The 26,669-nt window shown below is 46.9% G+C and overlaps 1 protein-coding gene across 1 annotated transcript; it reads left to right on the top strand.

Moving 5' to 3' along the window:
- The first annotated feature begins 1,785 nt into the window (after nt 1–1,785).
- On the top strand, nt 1,786–11,307 carry LOC144120073 (organic anion transporter 3-like). Its single transcript, XM_077652539.1, has 4 exons — nt 1,786–2,148; nt 3,306–3,635; nt 5,792–5,992; nt 10,999–11,307. Exons 1-4 carry the CDS (start codon nt 1,786–1,788, stop codon nt 11,305–11,307), a joined length of 1,203 nt encoding a protein of 400 aa, XP_077508665.1.
- Nucleotides 11,308–26,669: the final 15,362 nt, after the last annotated feature.

Genomic DNA, 26,669 nt, shown 5'->3' with positions numbered 1-26,669 from the left:
GAAGCAGGCGACTCGCCTAGCGGCGTATCCGTGGCTATATCATCGCTGCACACGCGCACAGAGCAATGGGGGTCAGATCAATTGATGGAAACCTATCCCTGTAAGCAGAGGTCCTTTCATGGCTTGTTCTCATCTCTCCGTCCACTGTCGGTCCCCATCAATTTCGGTGGACTTGCCCATCGTTTCTTTCGGCCATTGGATGGATGGATGGATGGATGGATGGATGGATGGATGGATGGATGGATGGATGGATGGATGGATGGATGGATGGATGGATGGATGGATGGATGGATGGATGGATGGATGGACGGACGGACGGACGGACGGACGGGTGGATGGATGGATGGATGGATGGATGGATGGATGGATGGATGGATGGATGGATGGATGGATGGATGGATGGATGGATGGATGGATGGATGGATGGATGGATGGATGGATGGATGGATGGATGGATGGATGGATGGATGGATGGATGGATGGATGGATGGATGGACGGACGGACGGACGGACGGACGGGTGGATGGATGGATGGATGGATGGATGGATGGATGGATGGATGGATGGATGGATGGATGGATGGATGGATGGATGGATGGATGGATGGATGGATGGATGGATGGATGGATGGATGGATGGATGGATGGATGGATGGATGGATGGATGGATGGATGGATGGATGGATGGATGGATGGATGGATGGATGGATGGATGGATGGATAAGGCCGAACCCTTTAAATCGGGCGGTGGTTCAAGCCACCCAGCCATGACTTGTGAAATATTACTCTTGTCTTGATTTTAGCCACCAATCAGATAACCATCGCTTGCTTACTTCTACCCGCTTAAAATCTACTTTCCCTTCACTGTCCTTAAACTCCAATGCCTTGGATAAATCAGCCCCGCTGCTTTCCACTGTAGAGTGAAGCCCTTTAAAGAAAAGTATCAAGTGTTCAGCCGTTTCCTCCTCCTCTCAGCTCCCGCTTCTGCTGTGCCTGGGGGTACACCCGCCTTGACACCACTTATTACAGGCTTGAGGTGGATGGATAGGTGCAATATAGTAGAGTTCTGCATATTTAATGTTTAGTTTGCTAGTCCTTTTGCAACACTCGGAGGCAGTGCTCTTTCTGCGGAAAGATGAAGGCGCAGAACTCTCGAGCGGGTCTTTTGATGATCGTTCATCGAAAAGAATGAAAACTTCTCCCTTCGTTCTCCACGACACGCCATCCAAGCGAGAGGACAACCACGGCATTCTTTAAGTCCTACATGTCCAAATCAAAATGTTATTTTGCTCCTAAATCTGTTTAATCATTTTCCAAACGGAATCACTTGCTTGCAGCTGGTGTTTGAAAAATTCAACGAGCACACGCTGATCTTACTGTAAAGTCTGCTACTCCGTCGCTCTTGTTGTTGCTGTTGGCCTAACTACAGGTATCATGCAGCAACGTTGGCGATCGTCCCTGAATCGGAAAAATAGATTGTTGTTCACCTGGACATCCTGCGCGGCAGAAAGCACCACCTTCGGCCGATTGACCGAGTTTCAGTTTCCAGTTTTGTCTTTGTATTTATAGCTTTCCTCCGCATTGCCGTTTGAAAGCATTGTGGCCAAGAAAAGGTATAAAATTATAGCACGATTCTTACCTTACATTCTAACATTCGCCATTCGATTCTTACATTCTCCATTTTGTTGGGCGCTCTCACGTCGCATCCAGGCTGCGAGGAAATATTCTCTTCTTCCGTACACGCGGTAACAAAAAAAAAAGAAGAAGCATCAAGACGGCCTCCGGCATGATGTCCTGGGACAGCGCTCTTAACTTAGTGATTCCAGAAGGGCTGACCGAGTCCGGGCCCCTCCTACCCAACGTCCACCGTCTCGAGGACACTAGGGCTGCCGTGGAGAAGGCCGTCTATGCCATATTAGGCCACGGAGCCTTCCAGCGCCGAATCTTGGCGTGCAGCCTCCTCTCCATGGTGGTGCTTCTGTGCCACTCGCTCGCCTACCGCGCCATTGCCAGCCCCGTCGACCACTGGTGCGCCCGGCCCCCGAACCTGCAACGGGTCGTGACCGTCCAGACCTGGAAGAACATGGCCATACCCGTCGAACCGGACGGCAGCCTCAGCCGCTGCGACGTCTACGACCCGCCCATGCCGGTATGGCAAAGCGATTTGTTTGTTCTTCGGGCGAGCACTTGCAACATTTATGTCTAGTTACTGCTCATCGTGTTCATTGAAAAGCAATGTCTGCGTGTCCCTACTGAACAATCTGAAAAAAACAATTTTGCAGTTCTGTTGTTAGCCTGTCCCGATGAGCATACTAGTAAATATAGGAGAACAGCAGGGTCGACGGTTAGTTCACTGCAAGATACTGAGAGCATGCGTTCTGTGAAATTCAGTGCTTCAGTCGCTGAAAGTGGCTCAGTTGCTTGTCACGGCTCGAAGTGCATCATTGGTTTTGGGGACGGGGGTCGGAGAGAAGGGGGGGGGGGGGGGGCTGCGAGGTGTGGAAGTAATTTTCGTCCTGGGAAAAAGAATATTTCAAAATTTCTCAGGAATGAAGCATTACGGAAGTCTATCAGTTAATTACTGGGCTCAAGCCGAGCAAGGGTATCTTACTAAACAACTCCTAGTACACATTATTTTAAAATATGGTTACTGTGCTCCGCATTGGAGGGCTGTTTCAAGAGAGGAATGGAGTAAATAATGAATTTCAGGCTCTGACAGCACATCATCAGAAAGCATGGTCAAGGCACGAAGACTGAAAGACCAACAACAAAGCATGCGCAAAAGCACGAACAGAGAAGCGAGAAATAACAAAATGCGCTATGTATTCCTAATTTAAAGTTACCTGTACTTATTTTCTCTTTAAAAACAACCTTCAAAATTTGACATGTTGTGCAGCTGCAGAGCACTCCGTAAGGAGTATCTATTTGTCTGCTTGGCAAGTGATAGTTTAAGTATTCGATTTATTCCGCTCGAAACTATTCAATCAATGCTGCGTTTCACTTCAAGTTAGCTTTGACCGTAAAATTCACTATTGGCCCATGGATATAAGATAGCCCCGTGCTGTCTTAACTGTTCATTTTGCCTCGCTTCCTGCTCTGTTGCAGCCATGAGCAGTAACGCTCTGCGTTCGCCGTAATTCATGCTTAATTCGAAACGTAAGAAATTGGGAAATCGTTCCGTGTCGATCCATTTTTATAGAAATCAATGCCATTAAGATGAACCTACACTAAGAGTATTCGGGTTGGAAACATTCATGGGCGCCCAACGACCACGGCTAAAGTTGTCATTGCTCATTGTTCGGGAAGGCATCGGGCGGCGACGACACGCAGCGGGTGGTGAGTTGCACCGAGTGGGAGTACGCCACCAAGTTCCGCAACCGCAGCATCGTAAGCGAGTGGGACATGGTGTGCCACCAGAGTCGCCGCCTGCAGCTCTCCTCCGCCATGTACGTGGCGGGCGCCATGCTGGGCGTGCCCTTCGCCGGCCTGCTGTCGGACCGCGCTGGCCGCAAGCCGGTCATCACTGGATGCGTGACGGCGCTCGTCTTCGCCTCCGTCGGGTGCAGCGTGACACGCAGCTTCGTCGTCTTCGTCATCGCCAGGATGGTCGTGTCGGCCATGAGCAGCGCGACGCAGGTAGCTTAAGGTCTCCCCATTGCCTTCGTAACTGACATACGAGCAATTAAAAGGCACAACATAGTGCGCTCTCAAAGTCAAAGGTTATTGTTACCAGATTTTTGAACTCGAGAAAGCAAACGGCTGTAAAAAGTAAGTAAAATAAAACAATAACGATTCCTCCGCCTACTGATAGCAATGCATGCGCAATCGGGGACAAAATTCCCTGGACCACGTGTTCCGCTAACTAATCCCATAGCTCTATAATTAGCATGCGGTTGGAGGCCACACCTGTGGAGTCGAAAGTCAAAATCCTGTTGTTTCACATCCACAAGTGCGGTCTCCAGCCGGCGGCTAATAATAGAGCTGTGGGCTTCGTGCGTGAAGTACTTGGTCCAGACACTTTTGTCTCTGACCGCACTGGCAAAGGCCTGCTATAGTGCGTTAAATATTGCTTTTTTTCCAAGTTTCCTTACTATTTATGCATGCGTCCGACGTAACATATTGTAAGGCGCATTCTGGAAGACTAATGTGACTCTTTGTTGCAGTGCGGAATACGTCGGCCATTCATTTACTTATTCAGCGGCGCGTAGCGTTTACTGACGATCTGTAGCAATAAATGCAATCTACACCACGGGCGCCCCTGCGTCCATTATGAGAATCATGTGTATACAATACCGCGCCCTCGTTGTTAGTCCACTACACGGAGGGAACTGACGTCGTACAAGCTCTGTGATGAAAAAATACTAACTCTGTGCTGTGATTAAAGTCACAGGTGATGACAAGTGGCGAGTGTTTGGACAAAAAAAGGCAGTTTTCCGTCTGTTGATCTCGCACGGTGTGCTACCACCAGCCTCCGCACATTTGCGCCTAAACTAATGTTCCCCTTTCAGTAAGAGAACACGCTTCGCTGCAGGTATTCTCAGCATCATGTTCCTTCAACACGAGCGGGGGGTTCGCCTTGTTTGACTTGAGCGCGCTCTTTCATCCTGATTTTATTAGACACCTTCAGCAGACCGTGTACCGTGTTGCCGTCTCTGTTATTGGAGTACCTAGGGCCCACGCTTCAGTGCGCATGCGCAGACCTCCATGAGGGGGCCAGATGGCGCCACGTACTCGGCAGGTGAGGGAGGTGTGCGCAAACCTGCTGCATCGGCACGAATCAGCGCGTGGGCACGGGCGGGCCGTGCTCCTGGTACGCCTGGTAATAGTAATAATTAGGGTAGACGGTATGCTAAAGGTGTCTATTGTTATCACAGAGTAGCGGCCGGCGTTCCTAGTCCATGCCCCGTGCCCTGACTTCTCCTCTGGATGTAAAGCTTCTATACTCGGCTCTAACCAGTAAAAAGAAGTATCCTCCTTCGCGCACTTTGGGAGCAAAACAATGCATGCGGCCTAACACAGCGCTATAGTTTTTGTTCGGGTTCGACCTGCGGAAGAGAGCGACTTGAAGCAAGCGAATCGACCGTAGTGTTGTTTGTTGGCCCCGGACTTCATCCCGTAAAACGGCAAAAAAAAAAGTTGGGTGCGGTTAAGCGGCACTCCTAACACCAATACGCCTATATGGAAGTAAAAAGGGAGTCAGCTATCTTTTAGCACACTCCCTTTTATGAGCGCTAGAGGATAGCTTGCTCCCTTTTTACTCCATTCTGTTTGCAGCGCAACACGCGCTGACTTCGTCGTCACTGAATGAAGGATGCTGATGCCCTGAATTTCTATTCGTGATCGTATTGCCCTGATTTCATCGATCAATGTTTGCCGCGCATGCCGGATTGTACTGACGAAGCCATTCACCTCGAAGAGATGAATAGTGCGTAACAAAATGTAAATACGAGAAAGGAGTGAATCTTTCACTATTTTACTGACCTTATTTCCGGGATTTACAATGATCCCATCTATCATCCGCTCGTATTTCATATCTCTTTTCTCAGCACAGTTTGGCTCAAAAACTGCATAGTACCTGACCATAAGCGGTACTATTCCTTGTTTTTTGTTCAAATCTTGATGTGTTTCATGCAAGACTAGCGGCTCTTATTCATTTTCTCCGTCGGTCGTATTTATCCCCGATAGTGAGTTTCTCTGGCTACGGAAGGACAGTAACGAACATAAAAGTTACTGGGACAGGATCGAGTAACGCATCATCCCTCCGAACTCAGAAGCTACAGAGTCGTTCCCAGGTGCTGAGCTTCATCCTGCTCTACGAGGTGACGATCCCGGAGATGCGCTCCGTCTACGCCCTGCTGGCCACCGCCACGGGCATCATGCTGATGCCGGTGGTGCTGCAGCTGGTGGCCGCCGCCGAGCTAAGCTGGCCGGCCACTCAGCTGCTCCTGCTGGTGCCCACGGTGTCGCTCGTCTACTCGCATTACCTGCTCGAGGTGAGACGTCCGACCACGTCTCCGCCGATGCACAGTGTAGAAGAGCGAAAACAAACGTGGATGCTCGTTCATGGTTCACAACTAGCACAGACAAGCCCAGCTTTTCAGGACGTTACAGTCAATAGATCTAGAGATCCTACCGGACATCAGCAATTAACGCCATCCGTCGATGGCCAGTATAGCGACCATCACGTAACTCAGAGGGAAGTATTTTCGATTTTAAATGTGCGTGCGATGAGATGCTGCGCGAGCATGTTGGCCCTCATGGCTTACGCTTTCTGTGCGCTGCAGAAATTGACTTGTAAAATGGTGCCTGCGCTCGGTCCTGCTTGTTGTCAGGCCTCTAGGAGATCAGTCTGGTGTACCAAACTATCAGCTTTCCCTCGGTGATTTTCGGTCACTTATACAGGGTAAGTACCGCGTTCGTCTTCTTTTCGAAGCAGCGACGTCCATTAGTTGTCCTTTGTTACGTGGTCAGTCTGGTATATAAATGGCCCAAGCTGGCACGCGCCTGGCATCCCATGCGCTGGCTGAAGCTGCTTCTAACCGCGCGTCGCTACTCATGTTTACTTTCTGCATTTGGACGACGTGTTGCAAAATTCGTGGGCGCCCTAGGTCTAAGAAACTATCGAATGATGCTTGAGGTAGAGCGTTTAGGTGAAGGTCTTGGCTGAAATTGAGAGCCCTTTTTTCCAGAGTTCCGCTTGTCAAAATCGTCAAAACTCATCAAAACTCATCAATCATCTAAAGTTCTGACTGCCTTCCCGTAGTTTGAAAATAAAATTCGCGATAGAGTTAATACGCGGCTATGACGCCAAGTAAATGTCTTTTTCGTCCTACCTAAGCAGGTCGCATCCCTGTTGACCGTTATTGCTGGCCTTCCTTTTCTTACAGGCAATCTTATGTGCAACAGATCTTTCACTTCGCTTAAGACACCTCTTAAACTTAGACTGATGTCGCAATTTACGAATATTTTATGCAGGCTCATTCGCCACCCTAAGTGCAGTGCGACAGGGTTGTATAAAGTATATTCATCCCTTAGGTTTTTTGCACAGTGGTACGAAAAAGAAAACATTGTCTGGTTGAAATTTTCAGAAGCAGTTAGAACGCCTGCAAAAATTCCCTAGGCTTGGCCAGGCACAAACTCTCATTTGCATCGTTACGTAAGCTCGCTGAATACAGGATCTGAATCGCAGAGCCAGGACGTCGGTTCTGCTCATCCTTGGGTTCAAGACACTTACTGGAGAAAAGGGGGGGGGGGGGGGGGGGGCTAGTCGCAAAGGCGGAAAGAAAACGAACTCTACTGGCATGTCAGCAATGCTGTCCTTTCAAAGCGTCCCTTGAAGCTCCAAGCACTGCGCGGGTCAGCCGTAAGGTTACAAAAGAAGTCGTTTCTAGCAACGACTTTGCGTTCTGTTCAGAAAGAGGAACCAACAACGCAGAGTCGTCACTGCATTACTTCAGTTGTAGCCTGGAACGACTTGCTCATAGCAGTGACTTTTTCCCCCTAATTGTCGGCATTTGCCATACGATTTGTAGGACGAATTTTTCGCGAGCTATTGGTTTGCGATTCATATAAAAGGGGTGATAACTCGTTTACAGTTAAGAAGAATTGCATCTCTTATTACTGAGCAACTCAGGCACCTACAACACACAAGGCAAGACAAAAACTGCGCACACAAAACGCTTTATTTGTGCGAGTGTCTTTTTGTCAGGTGTGTCGTGTGTCTTAAGCGTGCAGTAATCAGAGATGCAGAACCAACTGGCACCTGTCTTTGCATCGCCGAAATACAACGTCTCTTTCTTTTATGCTGCCTGTATGTTACGAAGAGTAAACGTATGATTGGTGGTAAGAAATGCGCGTTCCAAAGTAGAGAAAAAAAACGTTCTGCGTTAGACACCCCTCGACACGCTGCCGAGATCGAATTCGTGACCTCGATGAAGTAAACTACTGCGCACTGTTATTTAGTTACGTACAGAACAACGGCGTGCTTCATTTACAGCCCTAAAAGAACACCAAAATCGTTTAACGTGAGGTATTTCTTTTAAATTCCGCATCCAACTACTTCAGCGGCTGCCGCTCTCAATGCGCTGGACCAAATATGCCGGCCAAGCCGGCGCACCTCGCCAGCGGTCGCGCTACTTTGCCGTTGCAGTGACTTTATTGATTTTGTATATTCGGCACCATGCAGCACGTGGCGGTAGGCGCACGAACGGAACACGTTTATCTGTACTCGCTGGTCTTAAATTGCGCGACGCTCCAGAAAAAAAAAATCGATGTAGAGTGGCTGTTCAAGCCAGTTTGAAATCCATCGTATCGTCTCGTCTCCTGTAGTATTTCAACTGCATAGCACTCCACACGGGTCTCTTGCTTAGTTAGACATGGTACGTTTCAACTGAAAGTGTGCGCCAACAAGTAATCTATGACACTGGACACGACAGCCTCATGTTTTGCCTGTCAACTTTTCCTTTCGTAGCTGATTTATTGAATGTCACTTTGAAGGTAAAACACTAGCCTGCGGTTAGATGCGGCCCTCTGACACACCTTAAGCACTTCGTCTGTATACTGTGTGTTCCAGGTCCGTAAACGTGTTCTCTACAAGTGCATTAAGCACCTAGTAATAGTGAAGTACTTACGCCGGCTATCAATCCAACATATATGTTCCCTCTCCCTGCTTTGATACGAACAGGTCCACTTGATGGTGGAGAAATTGGGTCCAAGGAAGAAGTACCTTAGCTTTCCTGCCTCCACGGCGTTGTGTCTGCATCACAGTTATGGAGATTGCGTGGTGATGAATCTTGGTTCTTCCCGCCAAATACAGGCATAATGTATAGTATTTAGAAATACTGGAATTCGAGTCTCTTAGCCAGACACCACTGCTGTTCTTAATGTACTCTGCGCCTTCAAATATTTCAAAAAGCGTCACGACAGCCACAGCTTGTGATTTTTGATTATTAATGAACGTGCCACCTTCACGGCTTATTAGTATCACTTACTTGTACTTACATATGTTCGTACTCGTTTCTCGAAAAGCCCACTAAGCTTTCGCTTTATGTTAAGTTCTCGCCAAGAAAAGTTCTTGCGATTAGGCGCCGCCGATTTAGGCATACTTTTGTACTTGGGCAGCTTAGAGGCTTAGCTAGTAGGAATTGTAGAGTTTACTGATAGCGCGGAATGTTCGACAGGGTAATGATTACGGCGCCTGCAAGGTTCACCGATCATTGAATTTCCCTTGATACGTGGCACCTGCCGTGGTGGTTCAGTGTTTATTAAGTTTCATTACTGAACTTAACGACATGGGTAGAAATCCCGCCCCCGGTATAGCCACATTTAAATGGTGACGAAATGTAAGCACGCCCGTATGCTGCGCTATATCAGTGGGCGCTAAAGAACCACTGGAGGGCCGAAATTATTCCGGAGCCACTCCTACGGCGTCTGCGCTAGCCCACGCCCAGCTTAGGCATGTCGAGCCTTACATATATACAATTCCATGTCACAGTACGTCGCGTTTTCTTGTTGTTTTTTTTTGTCTTAACGACAGCGTAAATGAAATTAAATTTGCGAGACCTATAATGCGTTTCACGTTTTTCGCGATAATGGTGTTACGAGAGGCTAACGAATTCATGATGCGGCCAGAAACTATTCTAAAGCTCTGCCGCACGTTCGTGCAGGGTCTAGCGCTCATAGGGTGGGTACGCAAACGGGAAAGCAATTTGCGCATGTAAACGACTTATCATCTAATGTACTTCCTTTTCATGTAGGTGTTCACCAAGGAAGCATTTTGAGCCCTCTTTTGTTTAACATTTTCTTCAACGATCTTATTACCATGGATCTCGAACGCGTACATTATGTATGCCGATGACACCACACTTCTTTTTTCATCCAATTCCCAGTTGATTTGGTCCTACGTGCTAACAGAGTGCTTCCTAAATTAACATCAGCGGGCTCTCGAAAATGGCCAGCCACAGGAGCTAGGTGTTGTTCATTCGCTCAGGTAGGTATCTCAATCTGTAAAACTCCTCGTTTATAATGCACTTCCCCTAAGTCACCTTAGTTACTGCTCTCTTTTATAAGGGGCAACTTCAAATAACAACATTCATAAGCTGTTTGTTTTTAGAAGAAATTTCTCCGCGTCATATGCAATAAGCGGCACGATTTTCATTCCCTTCCTGTCTTAATTTCGCCCAGAACTCTAAAATGGCCTGTTTTAATAAACCAAGCTGCTGCCGCCAAATATATTGACCTGATCTGCCCATCTGACACTATTCCATCCCATGCTAAGTATTCCTTGGTGGCAATACTTTGTGCCACCTTGCCAAGCTTTCAGTTACTTATTTTTTGCATTGTGTGTCTCGGTCAGGTCTGTTTGCTTTCTTTCTGACTTCCAGTCGCTTATTGTTAACAGACACCTCTAACAGTCTACGTACCGTGTTACCGTTACCGCCAGTGCGCACTCGCTGATTGGTCCCAATGCGGCAAGCGGGTGTCCGGCTGCCGGGTACATGGCGCGAACTGGCCCCCTCAAACGTCTTCTCTATTAAAAAGGTATTTAGGCCTCTCAAATACTCACTTACTTACTGTCTGCGCATGCCCACTTCTGGCGCACGGGCTCCTGCTACTCCGGCAGCGGTAATGGTAAATGGTACACGGTATGCTAAAGGTGTGTTATACTTTATTCGCGCCTTAAAAATGATGCCCTTATCTCTAGACGACACCACTACCTGTACCAAATAAAACCACCCCAAAATTCACTGAGCACGGCGGCTTTGCAGCACGTACTGTTAGGTGAACACGCGAGCACATGGCCGCTCTCTTTGGGGTGCCTTTGCCGGCAACATGGCCATGCTTCGTAGCAAAGCGCAGGAATAATTATAAGTGAATGGCACAGGCATTTGTCGAGCAATACAAGTAACCAGCCCATGATAATGATGATAATGTCGACGACAGTAGTAGGGCTGCACTTTCGCTCTCCTATACTCGAACTGCGCGCTAACACACTCCGCAGGAGTCTCCGTCCTGGCTCCTGGCCACGTGGAAGCTGAAGCGTGCCGAAGAGGTGCTCCTCGTCGCCGCTCGGCGCAACGGCCTCGTGGTCGAGAAGGCAGTGCGCTTCTTCAGGAAGCTTAAGGCCGAGATGAGGCGGCACGCACATGCCTTCCTCGTGGAAGCTAGCGCTGCGGCCGGCGCCGCCCTGGCGGCCAAGAAGACCGCGGTGCCCAATAGCCTGGCCGCGGAATTCCTATCCGGCTGGAGGGCCATGTCCGTGTTCCTCGCGTGGTTCACCGTCATGTTCTGCTACTACGGCCTCATGTAGGCGGACGAGGAGCGAGAGGGCGCCCGAGTCCGGCTGAGCGGGGCAGACATCGTCTACGTGCTCGCGCTGGTGCCCGTCGTCACATGCACATACGTAGGCACGTCCGAACACTCCCTGCTTCACTACCATCGTGCTAGCCGCTGGCATCTTAGTAAGCCGTCAGCACGAAGGCTTACGTGGATGCCAGCCACTCATTTATGCGCGTTATATTTTATGCTGGCCGTTTAAGTACTGGGGTGCTAAGACATACTGCAGCTGCTTTCGTAGAGTCGTGGCGCTGCATAGGGGACGTGGTGTGTGGTTATGCCACCACGTCCTCTCGTCTCAAGGCTGTGCTCATAATTTTTAGAGCATATTGCGTTCTTTTAAGGTAAAAAATAGATAAAAAACAAGCCTCCCCCCCCTTAAAGTAAGACAAATATATTTTATTACTTAGGACGGCGGTGCCGAGTAAACCACGTTACAGATGGTGACTGCACACTAACAATAATATACCCATAAGGGTGCGAATCAGTTTATCCCCAGACGAACACCCATTGCCACCTATTGTGTGTAAAGAAGGGTGCTGTTCTTAAGGAAGGCTGCACTTCATGATACTTTGGAGGGCGTAATGGTATCACCCTACTTTTTTTTCAAAACACCTCTACGAATGCATGTTGGAAGGGTGTTACACATTGATTTACCATAAAGCAAAAGCCTTGAATGATGTGCACCCTCAAAACTTTGATGCGGTGCACCCTTCCTTATGGGCGCTGGTCTCTGCATTCTTTTGCAGCACCCACAAGGTGATAAAGGGTGTTCGTCAGGCGACAGGCTGATTTGCACCCTTATGGGTGCGAAACTGTTCAGTGTGTGATATACGAAGCAGGGTAAATTGCTTTTTCATTCCTTGTAAAAAAATACGAGGCTATCTTTTCTTCCTGTTTCATTCGGTTCACTTTCATTACCTTTCACCAGTGTAACTGGAGAATCAGCTTCGATGAGCATTTCCAATAGGCAAGTCTAGTTGAACTTAAATTTCGTCAAAATGGTGCGCCAGGACTAAAAGTAGTGAAAATTAGCTTGACAAGGCCCTTGCCCTCTCATAAGATTTGGCAGAACTACAGGTTCGAGGCAGATCATCTTGTAACGTGTACAACACTATACTTGGAAAACTATTGCACTATTACATTTGTGCGAATGAAAATATGAGAAACAGTACAGCTCATAGACAGCAAAATTGAAACTCTAAAAATCATCATGAATTAAAGAATACATCGAGATGAAAACACTGCAAACACAAAGCAATGCTTGATTCATAGCAGAGGTTCACGGCAAAAAAGACCAATTAAATCATTAGATTGGTTAACTGGATCGAATCCAACAACACGCAACTCGATTAATAGCTTTGGTACAGTGTACCATAACGATTGAGTGTATGAATAAGTGCAAGGCATTGAAACAAGATATTTTTCTTTGTGTCGCGTTCGTCGGCCCTCAGATATTTTCTTGTAATTTTTCAAGACCTATGATAAGGCTGTCAATATATTTGAGGAAATATTTATATCCCCTTCAGGCGCCGTTTTTCTTTGCATAGAGAACAAATACTTTTTGACCTTAATAGCATATTTAGCCCTCGATAAAGACAACTTGTTAGTTTTGCAGCCCAAGGGGCCAAGAGTGAATATTTAGAGAAATGTGAAATACTTTCTACAAAGCATCATAAGCGATAAAAATACCAACATGTAGGTGCCAGGATTGTCAGGGAAATACATGAAAAAACATCAAGGATCACTTTCGTTTTTGAAGACACACTTTATGCTTAAAACTGCGAAAAAATTTCATTTTATTAGTAATGCAACATATCTCTCCATTAAAATGGCGCTCATTGTTTTGCGAAATATTATCTAACGCGTTCGCTACATGGATAAAAGACCATCGTGTTAGCCACCTGAAGCAACGAAATCATTGCTAGGTGCGCCACACTCTCCAAATATACTATAACTACTTTTTACGGAGTTCTCTATTACCGACTGAAGGGTACGATAAGCTGCGATGATCTTGTAATCTAATGAATACACAGGCAGCGTATTATACCTAAAAAAGCAGTCTGGTTGGATGGCATTATTATATGCCCGCAACTTACCGTGATGCTCTTTTATTCAGTAAGCGTAATCTGGATAAGTTGGTTACCCCTGCGGTGTACGAGACTAAGTTTTGGTAAAGTTAAAGCGACAGCACAAGCATGTTATACATAAAAAGTTTTATCTTTAGAGGCAGCAAATATCTTCTCCAGGCGATGGCACAAACGGCTGACGCAACTTTTGAATGCGGAGAATATATGTGGCGGTCGTTGTATTTAAGGAGTCTTGAAGAGACCATTCCGTATACACTGACAGAGAATAATTTCAGCTTTTCAGTTCTGAAGAGTGCAATCATGGCATCCGATAATTTCTTCCATTTGGCGTGTACAGCGCAATTTTTCTTTTGCTTGTGTTTCTTTTTGAGCGCTTCCCTTTGACCTAAACGTCCAAGTCTAGGACTGCGCCGTATTAGCTCGTTCTCTTTAATCCGATTCGACGCTCGGTGTTACCAGAATTGTGTAACATCCGCACGTCATGTGCACAGTGTTCCGTACCATTAATATAAATCGGCAATATTAGATGTATACTTCCCTGTAGCACGCTGGTATTGACGGATTGCAAAGAAGATTTAATGTCATTTATTTCGACATTGTGTTCTGTTGCTGAGGTATGAATTATATAACGCATGGGGTATTCCACGAACGCAATACCTGCTTAATTTTGAAATGAGGATAGTATAACTGACAGATAAACATTTGAAATTCGATGTAGATGTCCAGCACAATACGTTTCTTCCTGCATACTTCGATCATGATTTTTTTGTTATTCTTTTTTACCGAAATAATGTTTGCCATATTCCAATGAATTCTCTAAAGGTGGGCAATATTAATTTTATTATACGGACTCCGTGGAAGATATGCATACTGGAACATCGTAATAATTATTGAAATGTAAGCTTATACCTTGTAGCCCTGCTCGGTATTTGTTCCGTAAGTTTATGCCTGGGGAATCAATCGTTACGTCAGACAAATTAATAGACGCCGTCGATATGCAAATTCCAGCATAAATTGTTAGTCAGTGTCTCGCTTAAACGCTTATAGTGAACGACTTTTGTGAAACGAATTCGGCCCAACAGTTAATTAAGCATAAACATCGTTCGTTTTAAGGTATACACGTCTACAATCCAGTAAAGCAGTGTAGTCAAAAACCAGCCATACTCTCAGCACAGCACAGCTCAGCACAGCGTTCCGGCCGTGGAATCGTGACCGTTTCAAAAGCACAAGGCAATTCATTGCCTTCAATGAAGCCACTGGCTCGAATATGCATTTATATACAAATTCAAGTGCGAAAATATTGCCAGAAAGCTTGGAACATGTGTGTGTGCAAATCTTAGTGTACATTACCGCACACGGCCGCAGAGACATCCGTAGCTTCAGTACAACAGGCATAGGGCAGTCGCCCAGGAACGTTCACATCACTCAGCCTCGAAAGCGAAAAAAGTCGCAAGAAAATTGAATGCCTTGATTTCTTTTCCCCATTAAGAGCAAGAGAGAGCCATGAAAAGCAGGTAGGTTGGTCAGCCAGCCATTAACAAAATGACCTATAGACTGCCTGTAGACTTCGTATAGACTCTATTGCCTTCCTATAAATATTACCTTTTGGCTATTAATAGTCGATAGGCACTCTGTAGAAAACGTCCTCTAGAAGTTTGCCACCATAAATCTGTATGTTGTTTATTTACTGTCTATATGATATGTATTCCCCTACAGACTAGTCCATAGGAGTTCTCTACAGAAAATATATCGGCTTTGTAGACAAAAGTATGTGGAAAGTCTATAGACTGTCTAAAGAAATTTTCGTAAGGGAGGACAGAATTCCGATTCACCATCTTGCAGTTGGGGAAAGCAAAGAAAGAAAAGGGGCAATAGTAAAGAGATGGATGCAGCCAGCATAAAGTGTGCAGAGATGACACGAGAATCAGGCGGCAATGTCACACTTGCAAAATTACGACTCTCATAAAAACCGGAACTGTGTTGTAGCTCCTAGTGCAGAATATTATTTATAACGCCAGAACACTTGGATATGTAAACAGCTAGAGACCTCAACTCAAGGTTGCAACTTCGAGACAAAGTTGTAGATATTTTCAACAACTTTGAGGCCTATTTTGACAGTTGCTTTTCCGCCGACATGGACCGTGTTGAAACACCGTAAATGGGCCATCTGGAATAACAAGTATATTTACAAGGTATTGCGTGAGCACTGGGTGGGATTCCTGTGCCGAAAAACGTGTTCAAAATGGCTTCTGGACCATCTTTATCATACACTTTATACTCTACTTATTATTCCGAAGGCAACACGCATCTTATTAGCCGGTCTATATAAGGAAATGAAGAGCCAGCAGAGATAACAACTGTGAGGGTCCGATGGCTGGCTCATAGACCCGGAGCCGCACTAGTGGCACAAGCATACAGGGTGGCATTCCTTTATGTCCATCACGTGTTTTTGTTCGCTTGGGTTGATAAAACTTGCCTATTCATGTTTCTTAACGCTTTCTGCTCTTAAGAGTTGATGAAGATTTTGCTTATGTAGAGCCACAAGGATACGCAAAGAGCTTTTTTGAATACCATTAACTGCCCAACTAATCGCCACGTGACAAGTCTACGGATATAATTCAACTGCCAATGCGAGTTCCATGCTCTCTATCGCGATCACATTGAAAGCAAGCACAGAAGAGCGTGCCAAATAGCCTTCAGCCCCAATTGTGGCGGTATGCAAGTGTAATGAAAAGAACGATTTGGTGCCGTTACTGACCGCCTCACACTATGCGATTGGCGCAACTCCAGCGAAGATCAACAGCAGAATGTGCCCGGTAAGACAGTGAGATGGATGGCAGGACAGTAGACATTGTAATGTACGCTGAAAAATGGCATCCAAAGATGACTTATGATTCATCATTTTTCAAAAGCGCATCAGCTAATGGGAAGCTGAAAACTCACCATTTTTTTTTGCCAAAACTATTTCGCTGAGCCCACAGTAATGCCTACTAAGTGTAGTCCGCGTGGCCAGCGTACAAACTAAAACCCCAGGTGCTGCAACAAGTAATGCTGGAGGCTACTGGCACGCCTTCTTTCATTCACCTAGACTGAAATACTTGAAATCTTTTCAAAGAATTATTCCAAAACATGCACTTAATTGGACACACAGGTACGACTGCACTGGTACTTCAGTTTGAAGACGTAACAAGACGAGGATAAACGCGAAATAAATTCAAATGAAGTCAATACCGAACTCAAAGAAAGAGATCTTGCTCATGACAAGACTGTCATTCGACCTCTTCTCGGGAAACAAAAGAAAGCTCTGGAACGTAATAGACAATCAAATTTCACGAGTTCCAATTTGTAGCGCTCACTATCGCTCTTCCATATGCGAGCCAATTCTTCCTGTTTACATGTACTTCGCCTCCGGCACGCACTCCAGTCGCTCCTTTTGCACCCAAGCCTAAAAGGCCCTCCCATGCATAGGATGCAAGTACTAGGTAACTGTGTAAACGATAGGCGAGCTTACTTGTTTTCGGCTGGTGGGTCCTTCACAGGTGCCTGGAAGTACTTCAAACTTCGATTCCTTTCCAGTTGTACTCTTTTGTTATTTTGTTTGTAACTTCTCATGCTCATTGTGTACTTTAGTTTTAATGCGAAAGCATTACTAGTCCCCGCACGAGAAAAGCCGACGGCCTGTGTTAGTGTGTGTACTAGCAAATAGTGCACAAATTCGCAGCGAAGGCGAGAAATATAGGATGGCATCAACTACGGCCGTACACAGATGGCCAAACACAGCAATTTCATGCAAATATAAAGATTTCATCATCTATATATCCTCTCCACTGGCCAACATCAATGTGCTGCCAGTTTTGCCGACAACATTCGTACAAAATTTTGACGCAATTCTTTGTCGTACAGCAGTCCGTGTGGTGTCATACGAATTCCCGGTGCGTACAGCTTACATGTGCTAGTGAATTTCGAGGCTAGCTTGCGAAAGGGATTCGAACCGACGACATATGCACCTTTAATTGTATGCCTCTGCAGACTCTTTACCTCTTTCCTTAAGCTCCGTTGTGGTGTCCACCGAGATGCGAGACAGTCTAAAAAAAATTTTTTATCAAAGTTGTGGCGCCACCATGCGCCGTACCCCGTTCCCTGTGGTGTCATACTAGTTATCATTGCATGTAGCATACGTCCCTTAGGTTGGAGGCTAGCTGATGACAGGTATTCAAATCGAGTGTCCGAGTGTTTCATTCGGACCTTCGTGGATTCAACGTTTGTGGTATCGCTGGTCGGAGGTGCATCTTCGTTCCATTTCTTAGTGCGCAACCGGCGTCGAACGCTCACGATGAAACACTGACGCTTTCGCCTTCACAGCCCGTAAGCAGTCTTAAGTGTCCCCTGATTTTTTTTTATCACGACTGTATGCACCAGTAGCAATGCCCATGCAGCAAAACTGAATCGAAAGCCGTCGCTTCTTCTCTTCTCCGAGCAGACATGCAGTTCTTCGGGCACCGGCGCACCTTCACTGTCCTCCTGGCCCTGCTCTTCGAGGCTACGGCCGTGCTCATGGTGGTGCCGCAGGACAGCGCCTGGGCGCCCACCTTGCTGTTCAAAGTGGCGGCACGCGCAGTCACGGCGGCGGCCACCAGCGCAAACTACGTGTACACTGCTGAGGCATTCCCCATCTCCGTGCGGAGTACGGGCCTCACGGTGTCGTACGCGTCGGGACGCCTAGGCGCCATCTTCGCCACGGCGCTGATGTCGCTGCAGGTGCGGATGTACAGTGCACCGCGAACATTCAGAGAGTGGCTCCAGGAGCCACTCCGTTTTCAGCGGCGTATGAACGGAGACTTCAAACGGCCCTCGATGCAGAAACACACTTAAGTAGAGATAAGGGGTTCAGGCGCAGGCATCCAGAACTGAAACTAGTGCACGCAGTAACAGCAGCAAAAGTAGCAGGCGGTGGCCTGGAGTCGAGTGAGCTGATGCGATTAGGAAGTCTGCGGTGAGGAGATGGCCGCAGCTGTCAGAGCGCAGGGTTATTTAGAGGCTATTGGGACAGGCCAGTATTCTGCCGTGGACGCAGCTGGGCTCATGACGATGGAGTTGACACGCCAGAACGGGTGGCCTTCGACAGCTACTCGTCGCGCCACTAGGTTGAAGAAACTGTATTGTTCAGGGACCTTGACTAGACCTCCGTGTGCTGGCAGGCACCTACACATATATCAACGACAAACCAAAAGGACAGGAATAACATAACTGCAATCATTGGCCTACAGCGAGTTTTTTATTTTTTTGTTTGCGACATTCGTCACCATATGCCGCCGTGGTGGCTCAGTGGTTATGGCACTCGGCTGCTGACCCGAAAGACGTGGGTTCGATCCCGGCCACGGCGGCCGAATTTCGATGGAGGCGAAATTCTAGAGGCCCGTGTATCGTGCGAGGTCAGTTGCACGTTAAAGAACCCCAGCTGGTCGAAATTTCAGGAGCCGTTCACTACGGCGTCCCTTATAGCCTGACTCGCTTTGGGACGTTAAGCCCCCATAAACTAAACCATAAACTATTCCTCACCTAATGCCACGCACTTTAGGTGCATGGGCAGGGTTTGACATTCAGCTCGAACTTTAACAGATATACAGCCCACAAGTCTTTGATAATACATCTTAAAGAATTCCACTACAGATTCTGGTTATTCCGTGTGGCCACTGGGAGCAGGTTAATAGAGGGAGGCGCCTGACGCTGCAAAAACAATCACGCTTTTCGTCAAAACCGCAGATACATGTTGTTTTTATTTTCCTGTCCGACATTACATTTGTGCGTTTTTTTTTTACTCCATCTGTTTCACTGGTTTTCTTGCCATACACCACTGCGGTTATAAATCATCTCGAAGTTAGTACGTGTGCACAGTTTAATTTACTCCCTACAGGCGTCGCAATAATCAGCTAAGCACCAAATTTTGAGCTAATCTGACCGCCGGACTTGAATGCACGGGCCTTAGGGGAACTGGACGCAGTCACTAGACGGTATGGAGCCATCTTAGAACACCAACGAGCCCTCCGGAGGACCTACCCGCCTCCCCACAAAGACCTTAGTAAACAGCAGTCGGTTGCCTGGAGACAACTACAGAATAATACATACCCCAATCTGAGTTTACTCAGCAAAATCTATCCATCCACTTATGAAAACAAATGCCCGCTATGCGGTGAACACGCAACGCTTTACCACGTTACATGGGCCTGTCAGAAAATGCAGGCAGCGCCGATAAACAACACACCTACACCGGAGCAGTGGGAGGCTGCGCTGTCCAGCTCGAAGCCTGAAGAGCAGCTCAAGCTGATCGACAGGGCTCGCAAGACTGCAAAGGCCGCTGGGGCCCTGGACTGAGGGCTCCACCTACGCTGCGAGAAATAACCCTTATACAATAAAGTTTTTCATTCATTCATTCATATGGGGGATACAGAACCAGTATTTTAAAAAAAATTTTGATTCAGTTTAACATCAGCCGAGTTTGTTCGCTACGACTGTAGGCTCCATTTCGGTGCGAACACCTCGTCGCTGCGAGAGCAGTTGCCAGGCTGCAAAGCCTCGGGATTTTCATTTGAAGATGTCCGTGCTACGTGTGCAGCACAAGTATGCTAAACTCGTCGAGTTGGAGCATTTGCATTTTTTAAAACGTAGGGCAAAAAAAAATGACACAGAATAAGGCAGAGTCACGACACGTGCCCTCTATCAAACTGAATTTTTATTGGAAGGGTAAACAGAATAAATACTGTGGAAAAGAAATTGAAGAGAGAAGAAGGGAAACAAAAAAACAAGAAAAAAGGAGATAAAGTAACAGAAAAAGGTCTGCGATAAAAGCCAGTCTGAAAAAAAAAACACCTGCAATGCTACTTAACGACTGATTCAAGGTACGCAATATAATTTTGGTCAAGTTGATGTACGTGTCAATGACACACACCTCCCCTCCTTTCACGATATCGAACGCCCCATTAATCTACTTTTTACGCTGAATATATGCTTTGCTGAGGGCAACAATCTTATCAAAATGGGGGCGGCATTTACACTTCCTGATAAAACGATTAAAAAGTATCTAGACGGCCCGTCCTTGAACATTTTCCCATAGGTTGATGACTGTTTAGTTTTTCTTAACTTTGATCGTTTGAATCGCTCTGTCGTTGACATCTTAAAAGTTTTTAAAGTATGAGGTCAAGATTTGAACTTCACTTTTCGATTGCCAAACCATGACTCTTTGCTTTTTTACTTATCCCTACATTTTGGCAATAAGCGTGTTCGTTAGGACTACCACCTTAGATCAACTAAACCTTTACTTCAGTTTTACTCGGGTCATTCCAAAGTAGTAAAAAATGCTAGTCTCCTCTTTCTTACGCTCTGCTCTCTTTAAATCGTGCCAGGACAGATTGGGAACAAGTTTTCTTGAACAAGTCAATAGACTGATGAATTCTTGTTATGCGCTTTCAATAATCAGTAGATGTGAAAAACTTCTGTTGTGGTTCAAGGACAAGGACACAAAAGAGGTGTATGTGGTTTGAAGCTAACACGAAGCCCTACGTGCACGGTTTTTCATATGAGTTGCGAATTGTTGCCAGCCGGTACGGGGTGGGCACAGTGATGTCAGCTGCCACGAAATTATCTTGTTTCTGCGGTTCGGTTAGAACGAAAGCAGAAGCATTACAAAGTGAGCACCGTTGCGACGTTAACCACAAATCTAAGTTTGTGCAGTGCAGAAAGCAGCTAATTTACACGATACCTCTGTCTTGTGATAAACACTATGTAGGGAAGACTGGTCGTTGTTTCAATGTCCGCCCGTTTAAACAAAGGAATTCTTTAACCGCAACTGCACTCGAAAATTTGCGGAAACATTGCAGGAATTGTAAATGCCACTCCCTCTTCCATAAGACTGTTGTAATTGGCGAACCACATAATCAGCGTACAAGAGAGATTCATGAGGCTTTAAATATCGTGAAAGGAGGGGAGAAGGTGATACGTCCATCAACTCGATGAAAAATGAGATTGCGTACATTGAATAAGTTGTTAAGTCTCATTTCACGTGTTTTTATGCTTTTTCAGATTGGCTTCATCCAACATCTTTTTTGTCACTTCATCTCGTTTTTCATTATTTTTTGTTTCCCTCCTTCTTCGTTTTCTTACTTATTCCACGGTGTATATCCTGTTAACGCCCCCAATAAAAGTTCAGTTGTGAGAAAGCGCTCGTGTCCCGTCTCTGCCTTCTTGTGTGTCCTCCTTTTTTTTGGCGCTATACGCTTCGAAAAATAGTTCGCACCGTTGCGTGGCTCCGAAGAAAGCTGCCGCGTAAACCTGCTTGACAATGACGAAGTTATATGTGCGGGGTTGGGCAGTACGCGCTACGGCGGATGTCTCCTGAACGGTCCCATGACTAAGGCGGGGTATAGGCTCTGAGCACTGTCTCACCAAAAATGGTACGAGGTTTTGTGTTTTTCGTTTCTTGCATGTCTGGAAACGGTGTCCGCCGCTTGGTTTATCTTCGAGAAGCAAACCACATTCAATAAGAATTTGCATTGGTGTTTGCGCAATAAGGGTTTCGCAGATGTTCACTGTGGGTGCATTTCTGGCCGTGGTACTCACCATTCCCTGTGGAACAAGCTCTCATGAACTTCCCTATCATTATAGCGTTCAAAATGATGAACTCTAATGAAGGCTGAACATAGGCGATATCTATAGAGCAACACACCTAATGACGAGTCGCCAGTTCGGTTGTCGTGCTAGCTGCTTAGGCGCATTCGTTCCTCTTGCGCACTTCCAAATTGCAGGAAACACCACCCTTCACCCAAAGCTTTTCCCACGGGAAACTTATTGCATACCAACCGGTAAAGCACGTGGTTCGATACGCCACGGTTCCCATCATTTGGTGTCGTCAAGCGTGCCTTCACACACACTCACCTCATCCGGACGTTTAGTACTCGTCAGCGCTTCACTGCTGAATACCGACATCCTCTGCCTTGGCAACAAGGAGCAAGGGAAAGTCACAAAATTTTTAAAGGAACATTTTATCTGGCCAGTCGAACAAGCCTAACAGATCTCTTGGCATTTACGGGAGGGTCCAGTGGAAGGCCAGACACATGTCATGCGGTCCGTTCCCTCTTGATTCTCACTGCAGCTTCCTTTGACCGCTTTCTGCAGAATTTAATGAGGCAAATGCTGACGATACCTGGCCCATTCTCCAGCAAATGAAGTGAGCAACTTCCGATTACGTGACTGCTTGCAGTACCGCAGCTAAAAAGTACAAAGGGACAGCAATGCACGTCCGCCCTTTGTCAACTCTCCAGACCTCATGGTATGCTCTTCGGTAGTGTCACCATCATCAGCCTGACTGCATCATCATGAGCCTAGATGCTACGCTGGCTATCGTGAACTATTGTTACCTTCTGAGACTCTAGAACATTACCTAAGCTTTCATCAAATAAGTTTTAGACCCATCCTTTGCATGCCTACGCGCTTAATAGTTGTACTCTCGTACCCTGAGTTAACAGGGAGGTGTCATCAGTAAACTGTGATTACTCCTATCCCCAACCCTTTCCAGTCCAGTTTCTAGGCACCATCTATAAACACTCGGAGAACAGTAGCATAGATGTTGCATCTCACTGCCGGACGCCCATTTTATTGGAATTTTATGACTTTTCGTATGAAGGTCTATGGTGGCTCTGCAGCTGGTACAGATATCTCCCAGTAGCTTTAGGTATGCCACTTCTACGTCCTGGTTCAGCAGTGCCTACACGACTACTGCGCTTTTGACTCACTGAGATGCTATCTCGTAGCCTATGAAGGCTATAGATTATGCAGTTTAGTTATATCATGTGCACTTCTCTATCGCCTCATCGATTGTTTGAATGTGGACCATTCACCAGCAGCCCTCCGAAAACCGCCTTGTACTTTGCTTGAGGGAAGTCTCAAGTTTGTTAATTTCTATTTGCGATTTACATGAAAAATATGCTGTAAGCAACGCACAGTAGGTCGATCGGTCTGTAATTCTTCAAGTCCTTGCCATTCGATCTCATATAGGTTAAAATGATATTAGAATTCTTCCAAGCTTCGGGGATGCTGGAGGTCGCCAGGAAGTGCGTATACAAATATTAGCATCGCGTATAAGCATTGAGAAGTACAATCGGGCACTGCGGCATATTTGTAGGTCGAAAAGATCGTGAGAGGTGACAGGAATCTTCGTCCCGCTCCGTGGGTTCGAAACTTCGGATGCGTTGTAGGAACCTCACTACACGGCTGAAATGAGAACCCTGTGGCCTCAAGGCTATTGTCCGAAGGGTGTAGATACCTATCACCGCTGGCTGCAGTGGGGTAGCCTGGCGCTGTTACTCTCTTAACACTGACGCTGGCCCAAACACGTGTTTTATTTCCGAAACAGAGCCCGCATACAACACATATCTGTTAAACAATGGCTGCAGGGAACTTTCCATGCGTACTGCACCCCCGAATTTAAACTCCTAGGTGTACATTGAGCGAGTGAGTTATTCCGTATCAAAATGAGACTAGCAGAAACGCCTATTAACGGGAGGGGAAGAGAGGGGCATGGAGATTACATATGACTGTCAATGACTGCATCCCAGCGTGGATCGGGCACAAGCGTCGCTACTTGGTGTAGTCCATCCACAGTATGTGATGACGTGCCTTCAGGTGATTTCTCCAGACTTCGCCGAGGCAGTCCCAAAACATGTGCTCTACTCATGGGCGTAAACCTGTGTTACACATTTTCCACGTGACTGCTGTCGCTTAGTCGTCGGCGTCTTTCTCCGGCCGTCATCCTCGCACGCGACCAGCTTGTGGCGCGCGGATTTTTAGGGGGCTGCCATTTGGCAATCATGTCTACTCTGCGTTCGTATCCCATGCGAGCCTTGTGGAGTGCGGGCAAGCTCAGAGGGCAGGGGATTGTGATTACCTCGATTTGGCACCGTGACAGCGAGCTGTATGATTTACAGACCAAAAAACACGACCATGTTGGCTACAGCAACGCGAGAACACGCACCTACATTCCACCATCGTACTCAACACCGCATGACAAGGCCGAGGTCGTGTACTTATAGGGAACTCGAAATTCAAATCATGACTTGATAAGGCAGGAAGCAACCTAATTCTGCATCTCTTTGCGATCCACTTGGGAAAGCTCAAAACGGCCGGAGTTTGCCTCTTAAAAACTGGACAGAGCGGGCCACGTAGTGCGGTGGCATTACGGGGCAACAATGAACAGATTTGAAGGCACTGAACTTGAAAACATTTTTCTCGCCAACAGCAAAAAACATTTCGATAAAAATCGCTGAGCGCTACCAAAATTATGTTAGCTATGTAATCAGCTGAAGATTGTAACTTTTCTCTGACCACCTCACTATAAAATTGAGGCTGAATAGGCGGAAAATCGCACATTTTTGCGAAGGCATTTTTTTTCATTTACTTATTCTGTCCTATTCGATTTCAAGCACTTTTTCCAAATATTGCATTGGGCAGACTGCCGACAAAGCGTTTTGATCTTCCTCACGAATGTCGCGTACGTTTTCCGGGAAAATTATAAAAATCGTACTTTTTATGGCACTCTTTGGGCTGAACTAGACAACTGAGATATACGGAAGGCTTCCCTGCTAGAAGTTTATTCTTATCTGATACGAAAAGTGCAACTGCAATGTTCCTGCTTTGTTGAGGAAAAAATTTTAGGCGAATAAAGCAACTCCATTTGTGTAATTTTGTATTGAGACCAAATTTTGCGTCTGTCTCAAAAATTCAATGGTCTGTCATGTAACCGCAATTTTTTTGGGCCAAGAAGTGTTCAAGAAAAGTACTCTTCCCAGTAGCCGTCATTTTTCTAGCAGAAATCTGGAAGGTCGATCGCAAACTAGTGCTATCACTTTATGTTTAACGCGGGAATATAACCTCTGAGCAACCGCGGCGGGCCTTGTTCATGCGCAGGTTTCGTACACGAGGCCCTTCATGAACGTGGCCATGATGCTGCTGGCCTTGGTCACAGTGATGGCTGTGCAGATAGCACCGGAGGGGCCCCCAAGAAAGCGCTATCCGGACTCCAGCGGCGGTGCGGCAGCTGCGGGCGCAAACCCAAGGGGCCGCTCGTTTGGCTGGGACATCCGCGGCCGCGGCAGCCGGGACGCCTCGCCTCATCAGACGTCGACCCTGAGGTCCAGCTTGAGCCGCGGCAGGGCCAGCAGTGGAGGATCGCTCATGCACGGCATGCCTTATGATCAGCACGCATGGAAGGTCGCAGCCGAGACCGTCGAACCATGACGGGCACCTGCGGCTGTTGATGAAGTGCGGATGGACGCACCGCCACTTCTGCGAACGGTGTTTTTGTTTGTTTGTTTGTTTTTCAGACGCTATGTATACTTCGTCTTCGTTGTGAACAATACCAGATGTTGCTACGTTGTGCATGCTGACTCGCTGCTGTGTTGCGCTTTTCACCTGCTATACTAGAGGCACAGTTAGGAAGGTCAGCTTTTTTTTCGGTGACACGGCAAACACTGTATTTGACGAGACTTCTATAATTAATGAGAAATAACGCCCTGCTTGTATAATGTGAACTGAGAGGGTCTAAAGCAAAGAATCGGAAGAAATGCGCCTTACCGATTAATATTGTGAGTACTAATTCTTTTCAACCACACGATTGATTTCACCCAATGCCGTAACTTCCATGCACATCATTTCAATGGACCAAATCTGAAACAGCACAGCCGCTAAAGCGGTGTGCCTACGGCTGCATCGCTCGAATAGCATTACGGTTGTACTTTTCAGATTTTGTCCTTGTTACCCCCTTTCCTGTCATCAAATTCCGGTCGCGCAACCTCCCAACTGTTAAATGTTGGAGCGCAAAGCGTGGCCCGCATGGAACGTTTTTCCGGGCGATTCGTCGGCGTTGAAGGCAGCGGAGCGTTTTTTTTTTTCCGCTGCAAAGGAGGTTTTTGCCATATCGTCGGGTTCTGGAGAGGACACAACAGAGGGCCAGTGAGCCGGAGCGGGCGTCACGTGGTTCTAGATGGAGCCACGCCGGCCGAGAGATAACCTCTCCCGAGCATTTTGCGTGGGAGAGCCCGCGGCGGCTTAAGCATGAGAGGGCACTGTAGCTTGACGACCCACAGCCTGAGGCCACAGGCGACAGGGAGAGCTATGTGCTCGCGACCTCGACGCACGCGTCCAGATGGGGCGCGTGCATCGCACAACTGGGCGGCAAAAAAACTCCGCTCGGCTGCTG

This window comes from Amblyomma americanum, chromosome 2, assembly GCF_052857255.1.
Source record: "Amblyomma americanum isolate KBUSLIRL-KWMA chromosome 2, ASM5285725v1, whole genome shotgun sequence".
Classification (NCBI taxonomy): Eukaryota; Metazoa; Arthropoda; class Arachnida; order Ixodida; family Ixodidae; genus Amblyomma; species Amblyomma americanum.
This window is presented reverse-complemented; position numbering and strand designations above follow the sequence as displayed.